At 33.7% G+C, this 19,002-nt stretch overlaps 1 protein-coding gene across 7 annotated transcripts in view; it reads right to left on the bottom strand.

Moving 5' to 3' along the window:
• The window catches only part of ZDHHC21 (zinc finger DHHC-type palmitoyltransferase 21), a 75,064-nt gene that overhangs the window by 45,101 nt on the left and 10,961 nt on the right, over positions 1-19,002 (bottom strand). For 4 of the 7 annotated variants that reach the window (XM_005209927.5, XM_024995846.2, XM_024995847.2 and 1 more), the window contains 4 exons: positions 14,759-14,957; positions 13,817-13,915; positions 7,284-7,395; positions 4,992-5,130 (listed from right to left, as the gene is read on the bottom strand). In XM_005209927.5, the coding sequence (XP_005209984.1) occupies positions 4,992-5,130; positions 7,284-7,395; positions 13,817-13,915; positions 14,759-14,912 (504 nt within the window). In that variant the 5' untranslated portion in view covers positions 14,913-14,957. Of the gene's footprint in view, positions 1-4,991; positions 5,131-7,283; positions 7,396-13,816; positions 13,916-14,494; positions 14,696-14,758; positions 14,958-16,110; positions 17,105-18,035; positions 18,156-19,002 lie in introns of those variants that run through there. The other 3 variants (NM_001081534.1, XM_059889171.1, XM_059889172.1) reach the window with 3 other exon arrangements.

Below are 19,002 nucleotides of genomic sequence, written 5' to 3'. Positions count from 1 at the left end.
ACCCAGGGATCAAACCCAGGTCTCCCGCATTGCAGGCAGATTCTTTACCGGCTGAGCCACCAGGGAAGCCCTTCAAAGTGTATACAAACATCAAATTATCATAATGCACAATTTAAGTATCTTATAAATTTATACATTAATTATGCCTCAACAAAGCCAAAATAATATAAATAACTAAATCATAAAAGCAGTTAGAGAGAAAGACACATTACTTCAATGAATGAACTATAAAACAACTGACTTTACAGCAGAAATGATGGAAACCAGGAGACAAGGAAATAGTATCTTTTAAAACCTGAAAACAACTCTAACCTATAATTCTATGCCAAGCAAATAAATCATTCAAAAATGAAAGAGAAATAAAGACATTTTCAGGTGAACCAGAAACTGGCAAAATTTGTTTCAGTACATTTCCACCAAAAGGCAGGAAAAAATATTCTCAGAAAGAAGCTTAGAAAACTTATGAAGTCATGAAGGATCAACAAAGCATCAATATGTCAGTAATTCTAAACAAATACTGACTTTATATAATATATGTATTATAACACATAATTTATAAATGAAAATTAAATCTTATCATTATGAGTTTTATTTCTACATCTATTTTATGCCCCACAATACCAAAAATGATGATGATAGGAGGGGTTCTAAAGCTACTCCATTTATTATCTTGGTAATGTTTAAAGTACCAATTTATATTAAACCTCAGAAAACCAAGGAAGAATGTTTTAATCTCTGGGAAAACCATTTTTAAAAGAGTAAAAGCCTCAGAAGGGATATGTTGGAAATTTCTTTTACTTGAAAATTTCAAAGCAGATAAGAAAAGGAGAAAAATGGAAACAAAGAACAGAGGGGTAAAGTAAAAAATAAACAGTAGAATGACAGGATTAATATCAGTCTAAATAAATGAAATAGACCATTTCAATTAGAAGACAAAGATTATCAAACTAGACTTCAAAAACAAGAGAAATATTTGGTGTCTACAAGACACAAAGACAACTGATAAAGGTTGTAAGTAAAGAGTTGAAAATACTAACCAAAAGAATAATACAGCCAAACTAATAACAGAAAACACGACAAAGCAAGAATAATTACTGCAGATAAAAAGGTATAATTTATAATGATACCAGAGTAAACTCATTAGAACAGTATTAGAATTCTAAGATTGTATATACCTGGTGTGTCACTTCAGTCGTGTCTCTTTGCAACCCAAAGGACTGTAGCCCACCAGGCTCCTCCGTCCATGGGATTCTCCAGGCAAGAATACTGGAGTGGGTCGCCACACCCTTCTCCAGGGGATCTTCCCGACCCAGGGATTGAACCTGAGTCTTTTAGGTCTCCTGCATTGGCAGGTGGGTTCTTTACCACTAGCGCCACCTGGGAAGCCCTATGTACCTGGAAACATAGCTTTAAATTATCAACATCTTAATCAATGAAATGATTAGAATTCATTTCAATGAATGCTAAGTACTATTGAATATTCATTTGCCTTCAGATCCTTGGAATATTTAGGGCTATATATTCCAAGGATCTGAAGGGAAAGTTCAATCCCTGGGTCAGGAAGATACCCTGGAGAAAGAAATGGCAACTCACTCCAGTATCCTTGCCTAGGAAATCCCATGGACAGAGGAGCATGGTGGGCTACAGTCCATGGGGTCGCAAAGAGTCGGAGACGACTGAGCAACTAACACACTAGTAAGTTTAAGTAGGTTAAAGACACCAATAATAAACATACTATATAAAAACAGAAGTAGTCAAACAAAATAGTCTTTTCTTATACTGGATAACATTATGGTAAAATTCTCCTCTCCATTACCTAACTTAAAAATATTATGAATCACTTCATTCAGAAAATACACCATAAACAGCGTTAAAACACAAAGGATTCTTCAATAGGATGCCAAGTGCTCTCAGAAATATCATAACATAAACCCTTTGGGTTTCAATTTCATTATATCTAACATGAAGGTAATTATAAAAACATCCTACTTAATACAACAAGGATACTATAAACCTTGAACAATTCCTGCTCAGCGCTACTAGCTAAAACTCTGTCAGGTCCCTAAAACTATCTGTAATTTACAGCTATTACCAAAGTAGCTTTATTACAACCAATATGATAGAGCTAATTATTTGATTTTCATCTGGTAATCCTACTAACAAAAATTTTGATTTTTAAGAATTTTTAAATTATCTGTATTGTTTCTACAAGTGATTGCTCTAAAGAAACTCAGGTTTGAATTTTTAAAACCCAACTTGTACTGCCTTTTTATATTTTCATCCTGGACTTCACATTTCTTAATAAACCTTTACTACACTGCTAGTCTTTCGTCAGTATGCATGTAAATACATGTCTATGTATATGTTTCTAAGTATATCGTATCATCTGTAATCAGTTTTTCCATTTTAAAAAAAAAGGGCTCTTTCCTCTAAGTGATAGTAATTTTTCCAGAGTTTCTATCTTTCGTTTGGAGAGACAAATCAGTTTGTAATTTGTAATGTCTTAATCCTTCACTTAAATATTACCATTATATTCTTATTTGAGTGTTGGAACTTTTTCATTCTGTCATTGATCTCCTAGTAATATTGTTAAACAGTCTGTTAAATGTTCATAAAAATTAAAAGGGCAAAGAAAATCTGTTCCCTTCTTCTGAGAGCTTTCACCAAAATCAAATGTAACATAAATTGAAAATCTCTTATCTCCCAAGAACTTTTACATGTGTTATCTCATTAAATCTCATTGCTATTCACATTTTTCAAGTGGATATTATAATTCAGAAAGGTTAAAGAATGTGTCAAAGCTTATACTCACAGTAAGAAAAGCCAGGCTTAATTCTAGGTGTGTCTATTTATAAAATCAAGATCTTTCCACTACCAGAAGCTGGTAAATGCAAGATAAAAAGCCCGATACCTAATCTTTTAGGCTTATCAGGACATATGCCTCTGTCACAGCTACTTAGCTCTGCTGTTGATTACAAAGGCAATTGAAAACAAAACATAAACAAATGAGAGTAGCTATGTTTCAAACAAAACTTTATTAATAAAAACAGGTAGCGGGTCAAATTTATCCCAGCACCCATACTGTGCCAATCCCCCCACAGTGCCACGGTGCATTCCCTCCTCGAGAAACTCTACTAGCCTTTCATTAATACCACTAGATTCTACCTCTCTCTCCATTCTTAAAACATTCTGATCTTAATCTTACAGCTACATTTTTATTTTAAAGCGCTTATTAGGCTCAATCTATTGAATATTTGAAACAGGTTACTTGGAAAATACATATAACCTTTTACATGTTCTAACTACAATACCAAATACATCAGAAATTAATCTATTATTGAGATTCAAACCCAAGGAGTCTGGCTTTAAAGTCACACTCACATCTAGGCCACCTCACATGGTGTAGGAATTATAAGAAATGACACGTGCAGAAAGCACTTTGCTGACCCTAAATGACTCTTTAAATATTAACTGCTGTTGTTTTAGGGCTTCTGATCTGGATGCTTTGAGTGACCATTTTTTTGTACCTGGTTTTATCAGAAAGTAAAATTAAAATATAAGAGAGCATAAAAAAGAAATTCATCTGTAAGATAAAACATTTCTAAGACTATAGTATTAGTATGCACTAAATTCTCAGTGTGATAAATGCCAAACACCTATATTTACAGTTCTCCCCCTTAAACTTTTTTGAGTTATTTGCATCTAATTTTAATTGCTCATTCTGCATTTAATACGTAGAATTACCTTGACAAGGCCCACTAATATATGCAACCAAGCAACAACAGTAAATATCCTTTTAATTACACAAAATGATCATGCGTACAAAAAAGATCTCTAAATACACAGAACTCAAAGACCTTCTCTCGACTGTTTCATTATTACAAAATTTAGTTGTATGTGCCATCACTAAGCTTGTTATTTTTAATGGAAAAGACTTAAAGAGTATAAAATGACTTAAATAGGAAATAAAAAAACACCCTTCTTCATCAGAAATTCTATTCCTCTTCCCTGTCTCCTTCCCTATCTTGCTTCCTGTAAGCACACATACTCTCTCTCTCTCACACACACACACACACACCCATACACAGTGCATTCTAAAAACACAATCTAAGTCAAAATGGCACACAGGATCAGGCTGAAATACAAGTTCTACAAACAAAGCACAAAAGACACAATTCAGAAAATACAAACCCAGATTCAAATCCCAGTCTACAACTAAAACCAGGTGAATAATCACTTCCTAGCTTTGTGCCTTCGGTAACTACCTTATTTAACCACTGTTAGTCTATTTCCTCATCTATAAAAAGTGGAGGAAAAATCATACCCAGCTCATGTGATTGTGGTGAGCATTTAAGGGAGAATTATAATCACATGTCCATAGCACAGTGCTGACAATACAGTCAAGACTTAAAACTCCTGGTTGATGCTATTACTACTACTACCTTTAACACCACCGTTCTGGGCAAATCTTACTAACATATATTGTAGTTCCTCTACAAAGTGGGAAAAGCATTGCCTCAAATGGATATATAACAACAACTTTTTAAAGCATCTGCAAATTCATCTTATCACCAATGTTAAACGTTGGAGTTGGGGTGTGGGGGAACGAATCCTTTTCTTAAAATGTTCCTTTGAGAACTTTTAAGAATTAAACAAGTCTATTTTTACTCCTGAAAAGAAATAAGAAGCTAACCTCTTTCACTTTGCTTTTCATTACTGTAGATTTAAAATGAAAATATGTATACATTGAGAGATCTAATATGTCACTTTTTAAAGAACTTGACACTAGCAAGTAATCATAAATAGATTTGGTTAAAAGGCAATATCAGAATAGGTCCATTTTCTCAATTCCAATACATTTTAAAACGCACCAATTTGAGGGTTTATGTTCATTACTCTTGTTTTCGATTTTCTACACTTTTAAAAGCACCGCATGTTAATAACTATATACTACAGCTGTTCTAACATTAATGGATATAAACATTTCTTACCAAATTACGCTTTTTTAGCGGAAGAAAGTAATAATAGTGGCAGAAAGAAAACATCAGTGCGTAGCAAGTAAGAAGTTCAGTGTAGAAACACAATTGCAGAAAAAGCCAATGGTTATCTTCACCAACACAATTGTTAATCCTGAAGAAAAAAAAAAGAAAAAAGAAAAAATATTTCAAACTTTAATAAGATGTTAAGTTTAGGATGGTAAAACTAGAAATAAGCACAAACAACTTCTTAAGTGCTTAAGTTCATAGAGATAAGCCAAATCCACTCAAACCTAAAAGCAAAGAGTATATAAGAAAAGACATGACATAAACACGCCATCTCACATTTGTAAAGCACATTCTACTTGTCAAAGAAGTCCCGTATATGATTCCCCATTCAACTCAACAACAAGCCAGCGAGGCAGGAAGAACAGATGGCAATCTCCTTGCTTCACTGATACAAAAGAGGAAGAGAGGAGTTAGGACAATTGCCAGAGGATGTACAGTTAGGAGAGACCGTGGTCAAGAGAACAAGAACCCTCTTCTGTACGCTGCTCTTTCACTGCAGCATTCAAGCTATGGAGATCAAGTTGAATGATACGAAGCAAAGTAACTTAAGCCTGCCATTCTGACACACTGCTAAGCATTCATAACTTTTCTCACTTTTACAGTCTAACCCTTGGTGGCTGAAAATAAACATATATTCAAAAGTATGTATAAATTCTTAGAGCTACAAATTATATATATATATTATATATATAACCCCCAAAATTATATAACATTGAGTTTTTCAGTGTGAGTGATTATCACTTACCTGAATACTTCACACAGCTTTTAAAAGCAAACCCTATTGCTATTGTAACTGTAAACAGATCATTGAAGTTTATAAAATCATTTGAGAATTAATCTGAATAAATTCCAGGCACATTTTTAAAACACCAACTGTATGTTATATACTAAACTATCTTGTGATGGAATTTTAAACCTTTTTACATAGTAACACAGTGCTCTTATTTTTTCTGAATTTCAAGAAATTATCTTCTAGTCAAATAATCATTTTATAGTGAAAACCATCTTCCCACTAAAAGCTTGCTGATAACTTGTGCTATCAAAAATAAAGGAAGCTCTAAATGATTAGCATTACTAGACAAAACTAAAATTTACCCTTGAGACAACCTCAGATAAATGCAGTTATAAATTTAAGAAGATTATTATGCAGCTAACTTTGTACATGTGTGTATAAACATAAATATACATGTATATAGATATATTTATAAAGTGCTACACCATACCAGTTTAAATATTTATGCAGAGATCCCATGCTAGAAAAACAGAATTAAATACAATATCTTTTCACAGATTTTTGTGACAGCTTTGAAATGAGATACAATGCAGAACTCTCACAGCATGTTTTCAAATATTGTTTCTCAACTGAACATTTTCTTTAAATATTACAAGAGAGCCCCCTACTGACCAAAAATGTTGGCAGTCAGCAGAATCAACTCCCACTTTTTTTTTTGCTTCTGCTGCTGCTGCTGCTAAGTCGCTTCAGTCGTGTCCGACTCTTGTGTGACCCCACAGATGGCAGCCTACCAGGCTCCTCTGTCCCTGGGATTCTCCAGGCAAGAGCACTGGAGTGGGTTGCCATTTCCTTCTCCAATGCATGAAAATGAAAAGTGAAAGTGAAGTCACTCAGTCGTGTCCGACTCCTAGCGACCCCATGGACTGTGGCCCATCAGGCTCCTCCATCCATGGGATTTTCCAGGCAAGAAGTACTGGAATGGGTTGCCATTTTTGCTTCTAGCTAGCATGTAATATTAATCCCTATATCTAACACAGAACACTGAAAAAAAGGCTGAAAGGAAGTGAAATGAGGTATAAGGTATATGAAATGTTACTCTTTAATTAAATTGGAAGGGAAATACAAACAATGAGATGTATATGGTTTACATTACAATTAGAAACAATAACAGCTACTATATTTAAATTTAAGTACTATCTATATGTCTTATACTATACTAAATGCTTTACCTACACTGCCTCATTTAATAAGACCACTTTAGTTCTTTTGTATATTTGGGTGCATGTTAATTTTCAGTTTTCTGCTCAAATATCTCCTTGTTAGAAAAATCTCTGAAAAAATGACCCTGGGAGTTGATAGAACCATATGATCAATTAAAGGTCTCCTTATAAAAAGGCTTTCTTAAACTGTATAACTCTGATATAACCTTTGTTTAAATCTGCTAAGTACCAAGATCTATTTTTTACTACATTTTTTTTTTCAAAAGTGAATTATTCATTTCTTACCATGGGCAGTGATGATCCATTCTCCTAACACAGTGGCCGCAGCGGCTGCAGTGATGGGAACGCTTCGGTCTCATCAAATTACACTTGTTACACAATTCCCAGAACTCCCTTTCTAGACAAGGAAATTAAAATTCATTTAGTAAAGGAACATGAGTAATGTTGAAATTTAGCAACAAGTGTTTAGAAGAGTTATAGGAAGTCTTCAAGACATGTGCCTAAGTCTCTATTGTAAATGTTTGCCGTAAACATTGCTTCTCTATTCTCTGCATGTTTTATTTTGTACATTTCTAATTTTAAACATTATAAAATAAGACTGTTAACAGTCAAACTAAGGGATAAAAATACAGCATATTTGGGTTTAAGTATATTGCTGTAAGTAAAATCTAATGACAAAACTCTTATTTAGAATCAAATTATTACGTTAAAACAGAATTTTATTGAAACAAGTTAATTTCTAGAAATTTATTATCTAATGGTTCTAAAGAAGAGATAATGCTGAGTACTGGTTTCATAGATTAGTAAGTCAAAATCAACTGCATAAACAGAGACAGCATCCCCCCAAACTTCCCACACAAAACCATTTTTTGAATGGATTTATTTGGGAATATTTATGACAAAGGGATTGAAAAACAGTTCAGAAGCATTTAAGAGGTACTAAAATAGTTTCAGAAGTGAAGAAGATTACAAGAAAATTACTCTTTAATGGAAATAAAGGAGTCCTTTACAAAACTCTATCCTACCACCAAGTAAGTTTCCTCTAGCCTGCTGTGAATGAGCACACAACTAGGCTTGGTGCTAAAAACATGAAGTTTACAGGAATAAAGGAAAAAGTAATTTATTTCCATTAAGAACTGCTCTAGCTAGAGCCATTAAAAACTCTACGGGACTGTCATCTACCAAGACAACTGTTATACAGAATATATAATCTTAATATCTCTTGACATGGAATTTTACCTTTATAACAATTCTTAAACTTTGTATCACTTATGGACAACTATACCCTAACCTCACTAAAATTATGGGTATAGTAAAATCAACCTAATTTCAATACTCCAAATGAATATTAGTATATGCAAAGTGTGACCGAGCACACCTTAGATAGTCACTAAATCCTTGCTAAAACATGACAAGTTTAATTTTTTTTTAATGAAAGATTCTAAACATAAGTAACAAAAGAGAAGAGTATATAGTTTTCAATTTTTTAAAAAGATACCCTACTTTAATTCCATTATTTCTAGTTTAATGACCAGAAGTAAGATCAATATACTGGAATTTTATAGTAAAGTGTTGGAAAAACATTCTGCTACAAACATCTCTGGAGAAATCAATAAAGCATGAATAACAGCTATAACAAATTAATTGCTCTCAATGAAAGTTGAGATATTTTTTACATTTAAAATATTTCATTTTAAAATAAAATTCTCTTCCATTTCTTACTTACAATTCTTATTTTAATGAAAACATACTACATGAGAGAGCAACAATATTGAAGCTTAATTTAGGTACAATTAAACTACTGTTATTTAACTGTTGGTGAAATAGAAACTCATTTCATATGTAGCATAATACAATGTCACATACATATCACTTTTTTTCCCCACGTAACTAGATGTTCCCCAATATCCCAAAGTTAAAACTCTGAATTCACATATTTCAAGAAATATGTGAAGGTAAGCCCATTTTCATTGAAAGACAACATGAAAACTATGTTCTCAAACCAGCTCCTTAAAAAAATAAATATGAGGTATTCACTATTGGCAATTTCAGCATAATATTCCAAAGAATAAATCATTTATTTCATACTTAAAATGCTGTACTCTCAGGAAAAAAGAGAGAATTTGGCTATAGTCAGAGAAAGACTGTAATTCATTCTGTGGTGTAAACTATGGTTGGCAAACTACAGTCCACAGGTAAACCCAGGCCATCACCTGTTCTGGGGTGATCCATGAGCTTCCCAGGTGGCGTTAGTAGTAAAGAACCCACCTGCCTAATGTAAGAGATGTAAGAGATGACTGGGTCAGAAAGATTCCCTGGAGAAGGGCATGACAACCCACTCCAGCATTCTAGCCTAGAGAATCCCATGGACAGAGGAGCCTGGAGGGCTACAGTCTACAAAGAGTCGGACACAACTGAAGCGACTTAACATGCACGCGTGAGCTAAGAGTATTTTTAACAATTTTAAATGATTGACAATAACAATAACAATAACAATTTGTGGCTTGTAAAAATCTTGGAATTTAAATTCCATGTCCATAAAGAAAGCTTTATTTAAACACAGCCATGCCCATTCTTTTACATACTATGTATGTTGGCTTTGGGGCTACCATGACAGAGCGGAGGAGTTGTGACAGAGATTATATGGTTCATAAAGCTAAAAATATCTATCTTGCACTAACGCTACAGTAGAATTTGCTGACCTATGGTCTGGACCATAAATTTGTTCAAACAAAGAGTTTGAGTCACTTAATGCTCAATTTAAGATACAAAAATCTAAAATGAAGATGCACATTTTATACACACAGCACACACATTTATGTTTTTAGAAAGGAAAAAAAATCACTATTTTTAAAATTTGGAAATTTAAAGTATCATCTATGTTTTTTGCTTTGCAGAACAAGAAAAAAGCCATCCATCTTAACCTACCCTATGTATCCAGAAACCATTTCTAAGTCTTCTCCCTTTTTTCTTCTTCAGGATTTATTCAAGTCCTAATAGGATCTTGGTGACTGATACATTCTGGTGTCTGATGATTACCTATAAGACTTTTGCACTACCCATCTAACAAAATAAAATAAAAGCCTATGGGAGACAGTATCCACCTGCTAATTTATGGCAGCTATATAGAAAGTTAAAAATTAAGATACATTTTTTAAAGGAAAGAAAAATCAAAAAATAAAACAAAAGAAAAAAGGTAAAATCTATAAATGATCCTCTTTAATATAAGGTAAATAGTATCATCGGAGGAGGCAATGGCACCCCACTCCAGTACTCTTGGCTGGAAAAAAATCCCATGGACGGAAGAGCCTGGAAGGCTGCAGTCCATGGGGTTGCTAAGAGTAGGACACGACTGAGCGACTTCACTTTCATGCATTGGAGAAGGAAATGGCAACCCACTCCAGTGTTCTTGCCTGGAGAATCCCAGGGATGGGGGAGCCTGGTGGGCTGCCGTCTATGGGGTCGCACAGAGTCGGACACGACTGAAGTGACTTAGCAGCAGCAGCAGCAAACAGTATCATATGGTTTAACAGGGAAACTTATTAATGCTGTAATTGCATGAAAGACTATAAAGACAGATACAGTTTGGTTTGGTTTATCCCTCAAAAAGGAACAAATCACCTTCCATTTGAGTCTTTCGAAAGACTCACATATTAGGGGGACTTTTTTCAATGACTATATTTCAGATCACAAAGTAATGTTTTGGGGAGAAAAATATAACCTGAAACTAACAAAAATCAATACAAGGATTGTGTCTTTATTTATTTAGAGGTTTTCTGGCAGAACTGGTTGGCAATGCAAGAAATAAATGAACAAACAAAACAGAAACCGACTCAAGAAACAAAAAACAAACGAGTGGTTGCCAGAGGGAGAGGGGTGGGAGTGGGGCAAAATAAGTGAAAGGGACTAAGAAGTACAAATTTTCAGCTATAAAATAAATAAGCCACAGGGATGCAGGGGTACAACAGGGGGTGTACACAACAATAAAAAATAAAAACAAAGCGGCACTAGTGGTGACAGAAACGGAAGTCTAACGTGCACGTTAAGAGCTTAATGATGACAATGTTCTGAGACTGACTGTGGTAATGGTTGTACAAATCTGTGTATATATAAAAGACACTAAATTGTACACTTTAAACAGGTGAATTATACGATGTGTGAATTACACTCAAAATTGTTTTTTAAAAGTTAAGAGACTAAATAAAATCATTTCATAAAATTCAAAAATTACAGAAAGTAATATTTCTGTATTTCAAACACACATGTAATTTAAATAGACATTTAATAGTTTCATTTGACTATTCCATCTACATATCCCAAAGTTTATAAAATCGAATTTTGGGGATCTTCACATGGAAGCATTCTCCTATATTCAAATTGCCTCATACTTGGTGGGTCATACAGAAAGGCATGTAAAATATTTCAGAAAGGCATGTAAAAATTTTTAAAAGTAGCTAAAATAATAAAAGCATTAGGGTTTAAGTTTCCTTTTCTAAGGAAAACTGCTCACCCTTAAAACAATGCTGAATAAAGGTCACTATTTTGTAGACCCCAACACCTTAGTCATTATTTTTCACTATTAAATTTTTATTTTTTTAACTAAGTTAAAACTGTATCTAACAATCATCAAGTAACTGAGCAAAAAGCACAGGATAGTTTTAATTAATTTCCTTCAAACCAAAGTAAAGATGAATAAAGAGGTAAGATAATTCATCTGTAAGAGGATTCATGGTAAAAAAGATGATGGAGACAAGGATCTGGGCTTCACAGCAACTCTAACAACCTACTGTATGACCTGGGAAGGACAATCCATGCTCCTGATTTATCCAGTCTACCCACCTCATACAACCACCGTGAGGATCATATGACAGGAGATACCAAAAGACTTCAGAAACATCAAAATGTGATAAATAAATGTGTGGATTTTTTTTTTTTTTGGGGGGGGGGGTTGGGCAAAGGGGACTTCTCCACTGAAGAAAAACAGCCCAAATGTCAATGAGAGCAGATATAATGCAGATAATCAAAAGGTTGGCAAGATGCCATGGTGTCCTCCTCACTGGAGCCTATAAATTAAAGGTAACACAGCAGCTTCAGGTGGATTCAATCTGGCCCTCAGGTATAATCTGTTTGGTATTCATTAAAAACAATGCTTTTAAAATTTTGAATTTGTTGCTAATATTTTTTGAAATCATAAAATGTCTCATAAAAATTGAGATTCTGTGTTTTCTCTTCAAAAATTCCAAGATCTAAAAACACCCGTCCTGCCTGACAATTTCAGTGTAGCTGATGAGTGCCACTTCCTTTAGATAAGATAGGAGATTTTCAAGGTGAAATAGTTCCTCCCTGGCCCCTTTCACTGATTTGTACTATCTGACAGATGTAGGCATTTGAATATTTGACCACAGCAAACTGAAGTTTTCATCAGAAATGAGTCCTGAGTTAGGAAAACCCTGCTTCCTTGATTTTCTGGGAACATCAGGTTTTAGAGTTGAAGTAGAAAAATACATGTATCAATATTTCAGACAGTCTTTTGTTTTAGGTTAGTTGAGAAGAGAGATTCTATACAAATTACAGACTGCCATCCTCCCTGCCCAAACACAGGCGTACACACACACACAATAACCGTTAAGTGACAGTGATACTGTTCTACAAATTAATAAAAGCTAAATACTCAAGATTATTTTCAGAAATGTCTACAGCTACATAAATATTAGTGTCATTCCCCCTTAATCATTAAATGTGCAAGGTCTATTAAGCCCCAAAATCATGGATCTCAAAAAACAATCACGAACTCTAAGGAGGCTAAATGACTTGCCACTTAAACTAATTTTGCAAAGAATGACTACATTGCTTTCCAACCTTCTATGCATTAGATTCACCTGGGATCTTTCAAAAGCATGGATACCTGGCTCTTACCCCAAGACATTCTGATTTAATTAATATGGGATGTGATTTGGACATTGAGGTTTTTTAAAGCTCCCTAGGTGATTCTAATGTACAGCAAGTTCAGGAACTACTGAATTACTATAAAAATTCTCTGGTTCTACAATGCATAAAAAAGACATATAAATTTGTTCCTAGAAGAAAGTACAGGGTTCTCAAAAATTACATAGCAAATGTTCAAAAGCAAAACTCAGGAAAGAGGCTAAGGGAGGTTTACTGTATCTGGCAAGCAATACATTTTTAATTTATTTCTGTGATCTAAATGGTTACTATGCAATAAGGTGACCAAAAATTACTTCTATTGACACTAGAACAAAAGGCTTTCAAATTTTTCACTGAATTGTTCCAACTTGGAGAAATACAAGCAATAGCATTATAATACAACAGATATTTATTTTGTAAATATTTGTAAATACATTGTAAGCAATATTATAATATCATGAGGTAAGTGGCACCATCAAAACTCCTCTACTAAATAAAGATGTAATTTTTCAGATAATATCATTCAACAAATATTTACCCAGCAATTATTACTAAGTGACAGAGACTGTTTAGGCCCTAAAGATATAGTACTGAACAAAATAAGAAAACAAAACAAAAAATCTACACCCTCACAGAGGTGATACAGATCTAGAGTGGGAGTAGTGAGAGACAAATAAAGAACTAAACTGAAAAGGAGGGCCAGAGACGGCAGATACGAGGAGTAAGCTGGGACTTGTGGCTTTAAATTGAGAAATCTGGAAAGAAAACACTTGAGAAGACACACGAAAGTGCTTAGATGACATATGTAATTAAAGTACTAAAGGCAATAATATACATTAATAAAGAGGATAATTCTGACATAGTAAAACTGATGAATCTGAAGCGCACCATACCTCCATGTGGGATCTTTGGGTTCTCAGGGAGTCTTCCTGGATCAGTTATTGAGGCCCTCACTAAAGCAACCAGACAAAACATGGCAATGCCATAGAATACTTGAAAATAAACAAATGAATAAAATTAGTATTTACCCTTCAAAATGTTTTTTGACAAGTATGTTTAAAGGCTAAAAGTATATTTTAATTAACAGCATCAGCCTAAATTCTCAGAGATAAGATGGAAAAACAATTAACTCATTTCATTCATCAAATAATACTGCCAAGAGGACTTTCTAAAATATACTAATTTTAAATAGTTATTTTGCATAACAATTGATAAACGTGTTGTAAATCAGATTATTTATTAACAGAAATTAATGGTATATTAATTAACAGAAATTAATTTGTTTTAATTACTACATATACTATATTTGATAGAATCAAAGCAGCATTTTTAAACTATTCTACAATTAAACTTTTTCATTAACTCTAACTGGCTAGCTTCAAAATTACATTGGATTAGCGATGTTCAATTGCTCTTTTCAATAGATCTTGAGATTCTTAATATGAAAATACAGAATTTAGTAACTTTTGTATTTTACAATGAATAAAACTTCAAATTATATACATTTATACATGTACTTTAATTATCTAAATTTAAATTGTATAACAGAAACATTAAAAATATACACACACCTACATAAATAGAACTATTGTGCCAGTGTAGCTTTAAACAAAATGGTATTTGTAGATTTTGTAGAGTTAGATATGAAGATATGCCAATTACCTTACCCTGCAAAAAATATAAAGATCATTCTTTTAAAATGAGTAAATAATTTCATATTAATAGCACTGAATAATATTAAAAGGAAGGTTATTATAGTGGTATTACACTCCAAAACTTTTCACAATGAGAAAAAATCTTTAATTATACAAGAAAATAAAGATTTAGAAACTTACTTATTATTAATATGCCTGGAATATGTCCTTCTTCATAGTGAGGAAAGAGGACAATCTTAGGAATTAAAAAAAAGTTGTATAACCAGACAAAGACAATCAAACCCATGCAGCACCAACCATGTGGGTCAACAACAAAGTGAATCCGGAGACCCATTCTGCAGCCCCACGACTGCCTACCAATCCACAAGCGAAGATGAACCTAAGGAAAGGGAAGAAGAGAAAAATTACTTACATAGGAAAGATTATCGGACTAAAACAAAACTACCTTATTGGCAACTATAAAATAACACCAATTTTCTTTGTACATATATTTTTGACAATATAAAACCCTTTGGAAAACAAAGGGAAGTTTTAGGCTATTCAAATTTCACCATAAGCTTCCAATAATTTAATTTCAATTTTCATTATGGATTGAGATCACAGAGTAAACTGGTATTACCTTCTGAAGTTAAACACAAGTCTGTCCTTAGCTCAGCAATTCCATGTATAAGTTCAAGGGACATAAGTACATATATTCACCAAAAGATATTGTTAAAACTACAAAAAAAATCTTGTACATAAGACTAGCTGATGGTCATCCAAGTCAAGAGTACCCATCTCATGGTGGGAAGCATGTTTACTGACTGGAAAGGGACACAGGGGGAAGTTTGAGGAGCTAGAAATGTTCTATATGTTGACCTGTTGCTTTATGGTATGCATATATGTAAAAATTCACTGAGCAATACACTTAAGATTTGTTCAATTTAATTCTTAAATCATAATAAAATGCTTAAAAATCATTTTGAAAAATTATAATAAAAAATGAAAAGTAAATACAAATTGCCAGAAATACTTAAGTTCATGGAATGAAGCCCAACTAATATTATTAATACTACCAATTCAAGAAGACTCCTGCTTAAAATGTGGGTTTTTTTCAGTTCGGTGTTAACAAAATGCTAATACGTCTCACAATGAGATGGTTGAAGTTAAGATATTTCTACACAGGTATGAAAAAGTGACTTAAAATACGTCCTTTAGTGGATACAACTTATAAACCCTCAATAATAAATTACTATGTAAGGTCTGGGTTTCCCATGTGACACAGTGGTAAAGAATCTGCCTGCAATGCAGGAGACATGGGTTTGATCCCTGAATCAGGAAGATTCCCTAGAGTAAGAAATGGCAACCAACTCCAGTAGTTTTACCTGGAAATTTTCATGGACAGAGGAGCCTGGCATGCTACAGTCCATAGGGTTGCAAAGAGTCAGACACAACTGAGCGACTGAGTATACATGTAAGGTCTAGGTGGCAACTTTTTTACATAAAATACAATGGAATAATACAGTAATAAACTAGTTCAATATTTCTCAAACCTGTAAGCAAGCGGGAATCAGTTGAGGAGCTTTTTAAAAACACTTATTCCCAGGCCTCATTCTAGATCTACTGAATCATAATCCTTTACAGAGTAATGCCCAAAAACCAATAAAATGTTCTGTTGATAAAATGGTCTCCAGGTGTCTCTGATACAGCTGACTGGTATCCAGGAACCACTAATCCAGGAGCTTCACTATGACTTCAAATGTAGAGCAATGAGTTGAACTCAGTTCAACAAATATTCAATGAGCCTCCACCATACACCAGTCACTTGTTGGACACTGTAAATGCAATGATGAATAAGACATGATCTTTGCTTGTAGGAACTAACAGTCTAATGGAAGAAAAAGTCATAAAATGGGTTTAATATGATATACACCCAGGGATGTGGACAATATATTCCTGTAGGCACAAATGGGGACTAATTAAATCAGGACAAGACTCCCCGAAGCAGAGTTCAATCTTAAAAGAAGAGTAAAAGTTATCCGACCAAAGAAAAGTGACAACAGCACTCGAAACAGAAGGAAGTGCAGGAGGCATTTAAGACTAAAACCTGTTAGGGGAGAGCAAGCGGGAAGAAGTAAGGGGCTGTATCATGTGGGTGTAAAGATGCCATTCTTAGACTAAGACAAAGATGCCACTCAAAGACAAATTCCTGGAAAACTACTAAAGCATGGGGGCAGGGTAACACAGTGAGGTTTATACTTTAAATAAATTATTAAAGCTCTGGTGTGGAGGATGAAATTAAAGACGACGACTCATTTGGGTTAAGAGAACACAAAAGTCAAAGTTAGTTTTGGAGAAATTAGTTGTAGGATCAAACCAGTACGCTTTTGGAGGGTATCTCCCAGATTTCTAACATATATCAGACTACTTCATTCTAGGAATAATTTATCATCAGTTGAAGAGCCTCACAGAACTACCCTTTAGAGGCCTTGCCAATGTTCTTTAAAGTTACAAAGCTACCAGGACAAAGAAAAAAAAAGATTAAGGATTACTTAATTCTTAAAGAACACTCTTATCCTATTATCCCTAGAACCTTGAAACACTGGAAATGCAGGGAAAAAAAAAGACAAGAACTCAAATGCAACACCACCCAACTCTTTAAATCAGATTTGGTCTCTTAGTATTTACGCATGAATTTTAAAATTGAAATAATGCCTAGACCTTTAAAAAAGTAAAGGTTGAACTTCATTACCTTTTAACTAAAAAATTAAAAGATCTATCAGTATCATCAATGTAAGGAAAGCCACAGAGGATAAAGCATGCTATTTAATTTTCTAGGCATCATTATTTTAAAAAGTCAATGAACTCAAATGCAAATGATAAGCTATCAACATACCTAAAAAAGAGAAACATTAAAAAGAATGTGTATTTTTACAATCTTGCCAACTATCAAGTGCTAAAGGAAATGACAGAAGTCTGTCTCTCAACATTATCAGTATCATTAACTTCACGCATCTTCTTTCTTTTAATGTTTTAGTTCCATTCAGAACTAAAAAACAGACAGTGAATTTCAATAATTATATAGAACAGAGTCATTTCATTACTTATTTCTAAATACATTAGTATCAGAAACAGAGATGCATAAAACCCAGCAAAACAAGTAGCAAAATTATCAAACACTTTTAAACTCTATTTTCACTCTCCTCTACCAGAGAATAACAAATTTTTCTTATCACTGCAACACATTCCTCACAACACACACAGAACACACACAGAAGTCGCTCAGTCGTGTCCGACTCTTTGCGACCCCATGGATTGTAGCCCACAGCACAGTTTAAAACGTGTCTGTTTTTCCTGGATATAAACATACACAGACAACAAGCTCTAAAAGAACAAGAATCCCCAAGGAAAAGTGAGCTAAGGGTAGAAATATATAAGAATGAACAAGTAAGATGTTGAATATTTTTTTAAAAAATACCTGATCAGTGAAAATTAGTGCCACTTAATCCTTACAACTGGACTGTAGAGACAAAAACAGTAGCCTTCCAAGAGCTCCAAATCAGATTACAGCCAGAAACATGTAACCGGTAGGGCTGCAGGATGGCGCCTCTCAGTTAATACCTACCAGGCGTGGCTCACGGCTGAACAGAAACTATTACACATCCTGAGCAACAACCAAATTGAACACTATGTTGCTACATGGTTTTAAGGGTGGCATCTGTAAATACTTTCATCAGCTAGAGAATTCAATGCATTAATTTGTGTATTAGGTGATGAGCTCATAACTCTTTGATGTAACTAGTAGACACACCAGTACTTCAACATTTTTGAAGATTGCTATCTGGTAACTATACTTGGGAGCTTCATTAATAATATAATTTATTAATAAGTAATAATTATTAATACTTCATTAATATAAATTACTACAGCACAACTTTTTTTTTCAAATAAATTATAATTCAACTCTAATAAACTAGACCATGTAAATATTTACAATGTTCAACCTACTCTGGTAGGAAACCACCTTTCCTTTTCTGCCTTATTCAGGCAACTAAATTTTACCATGTATTTTCTCCAGGAAGAATATTGAAGTCACTACGAAAAGTGACAGAAAACTATGACGGAAAATTGTAACACCAGAATGCAGATTTTGGAAAATGATAAAAGTGAGCCAAAATAATTTACAAGAAATCGACCCAAATGAATATCTCTAAATTCACAGTTTTATACGACTCACCATGTCAGCCAGTGGTCTTATTATTGTTCCATGAATAAGAATATATATACCTCTCTCATTCCTTCTGTCCAAAATGTCCCTGCCATTTTGTCTGCTCTATTCAAATTCAACTCATACTTCAAGGTTAATTTGAATCTCACTCTCCATATGAAATTTTTTTACTGGCACCTAAGTTCACAGTGAATTTCTCTTTCTCTTCGAAATTTCA

Source organism: Bos taurus, chromosome 8 (genome assembly GCF_002263795.3).
Source record: "Bos taurus isolate L1 Dominette 01449 registration number 42190680 breed Hereford chromosome 8, ARS-UCD2.0, whole genome shotgun sequence".
NCBI lineage: Eukaryota > Metazoa > Chordata > Mammalia > Artiodactyla > Bovidae > Bos > Bos taurus.
The sequence above is the reverse complement of the archived record's forward strand: the minus strand, read 5'-3'. Positions and strand labels throughout refer to the sequence as shown.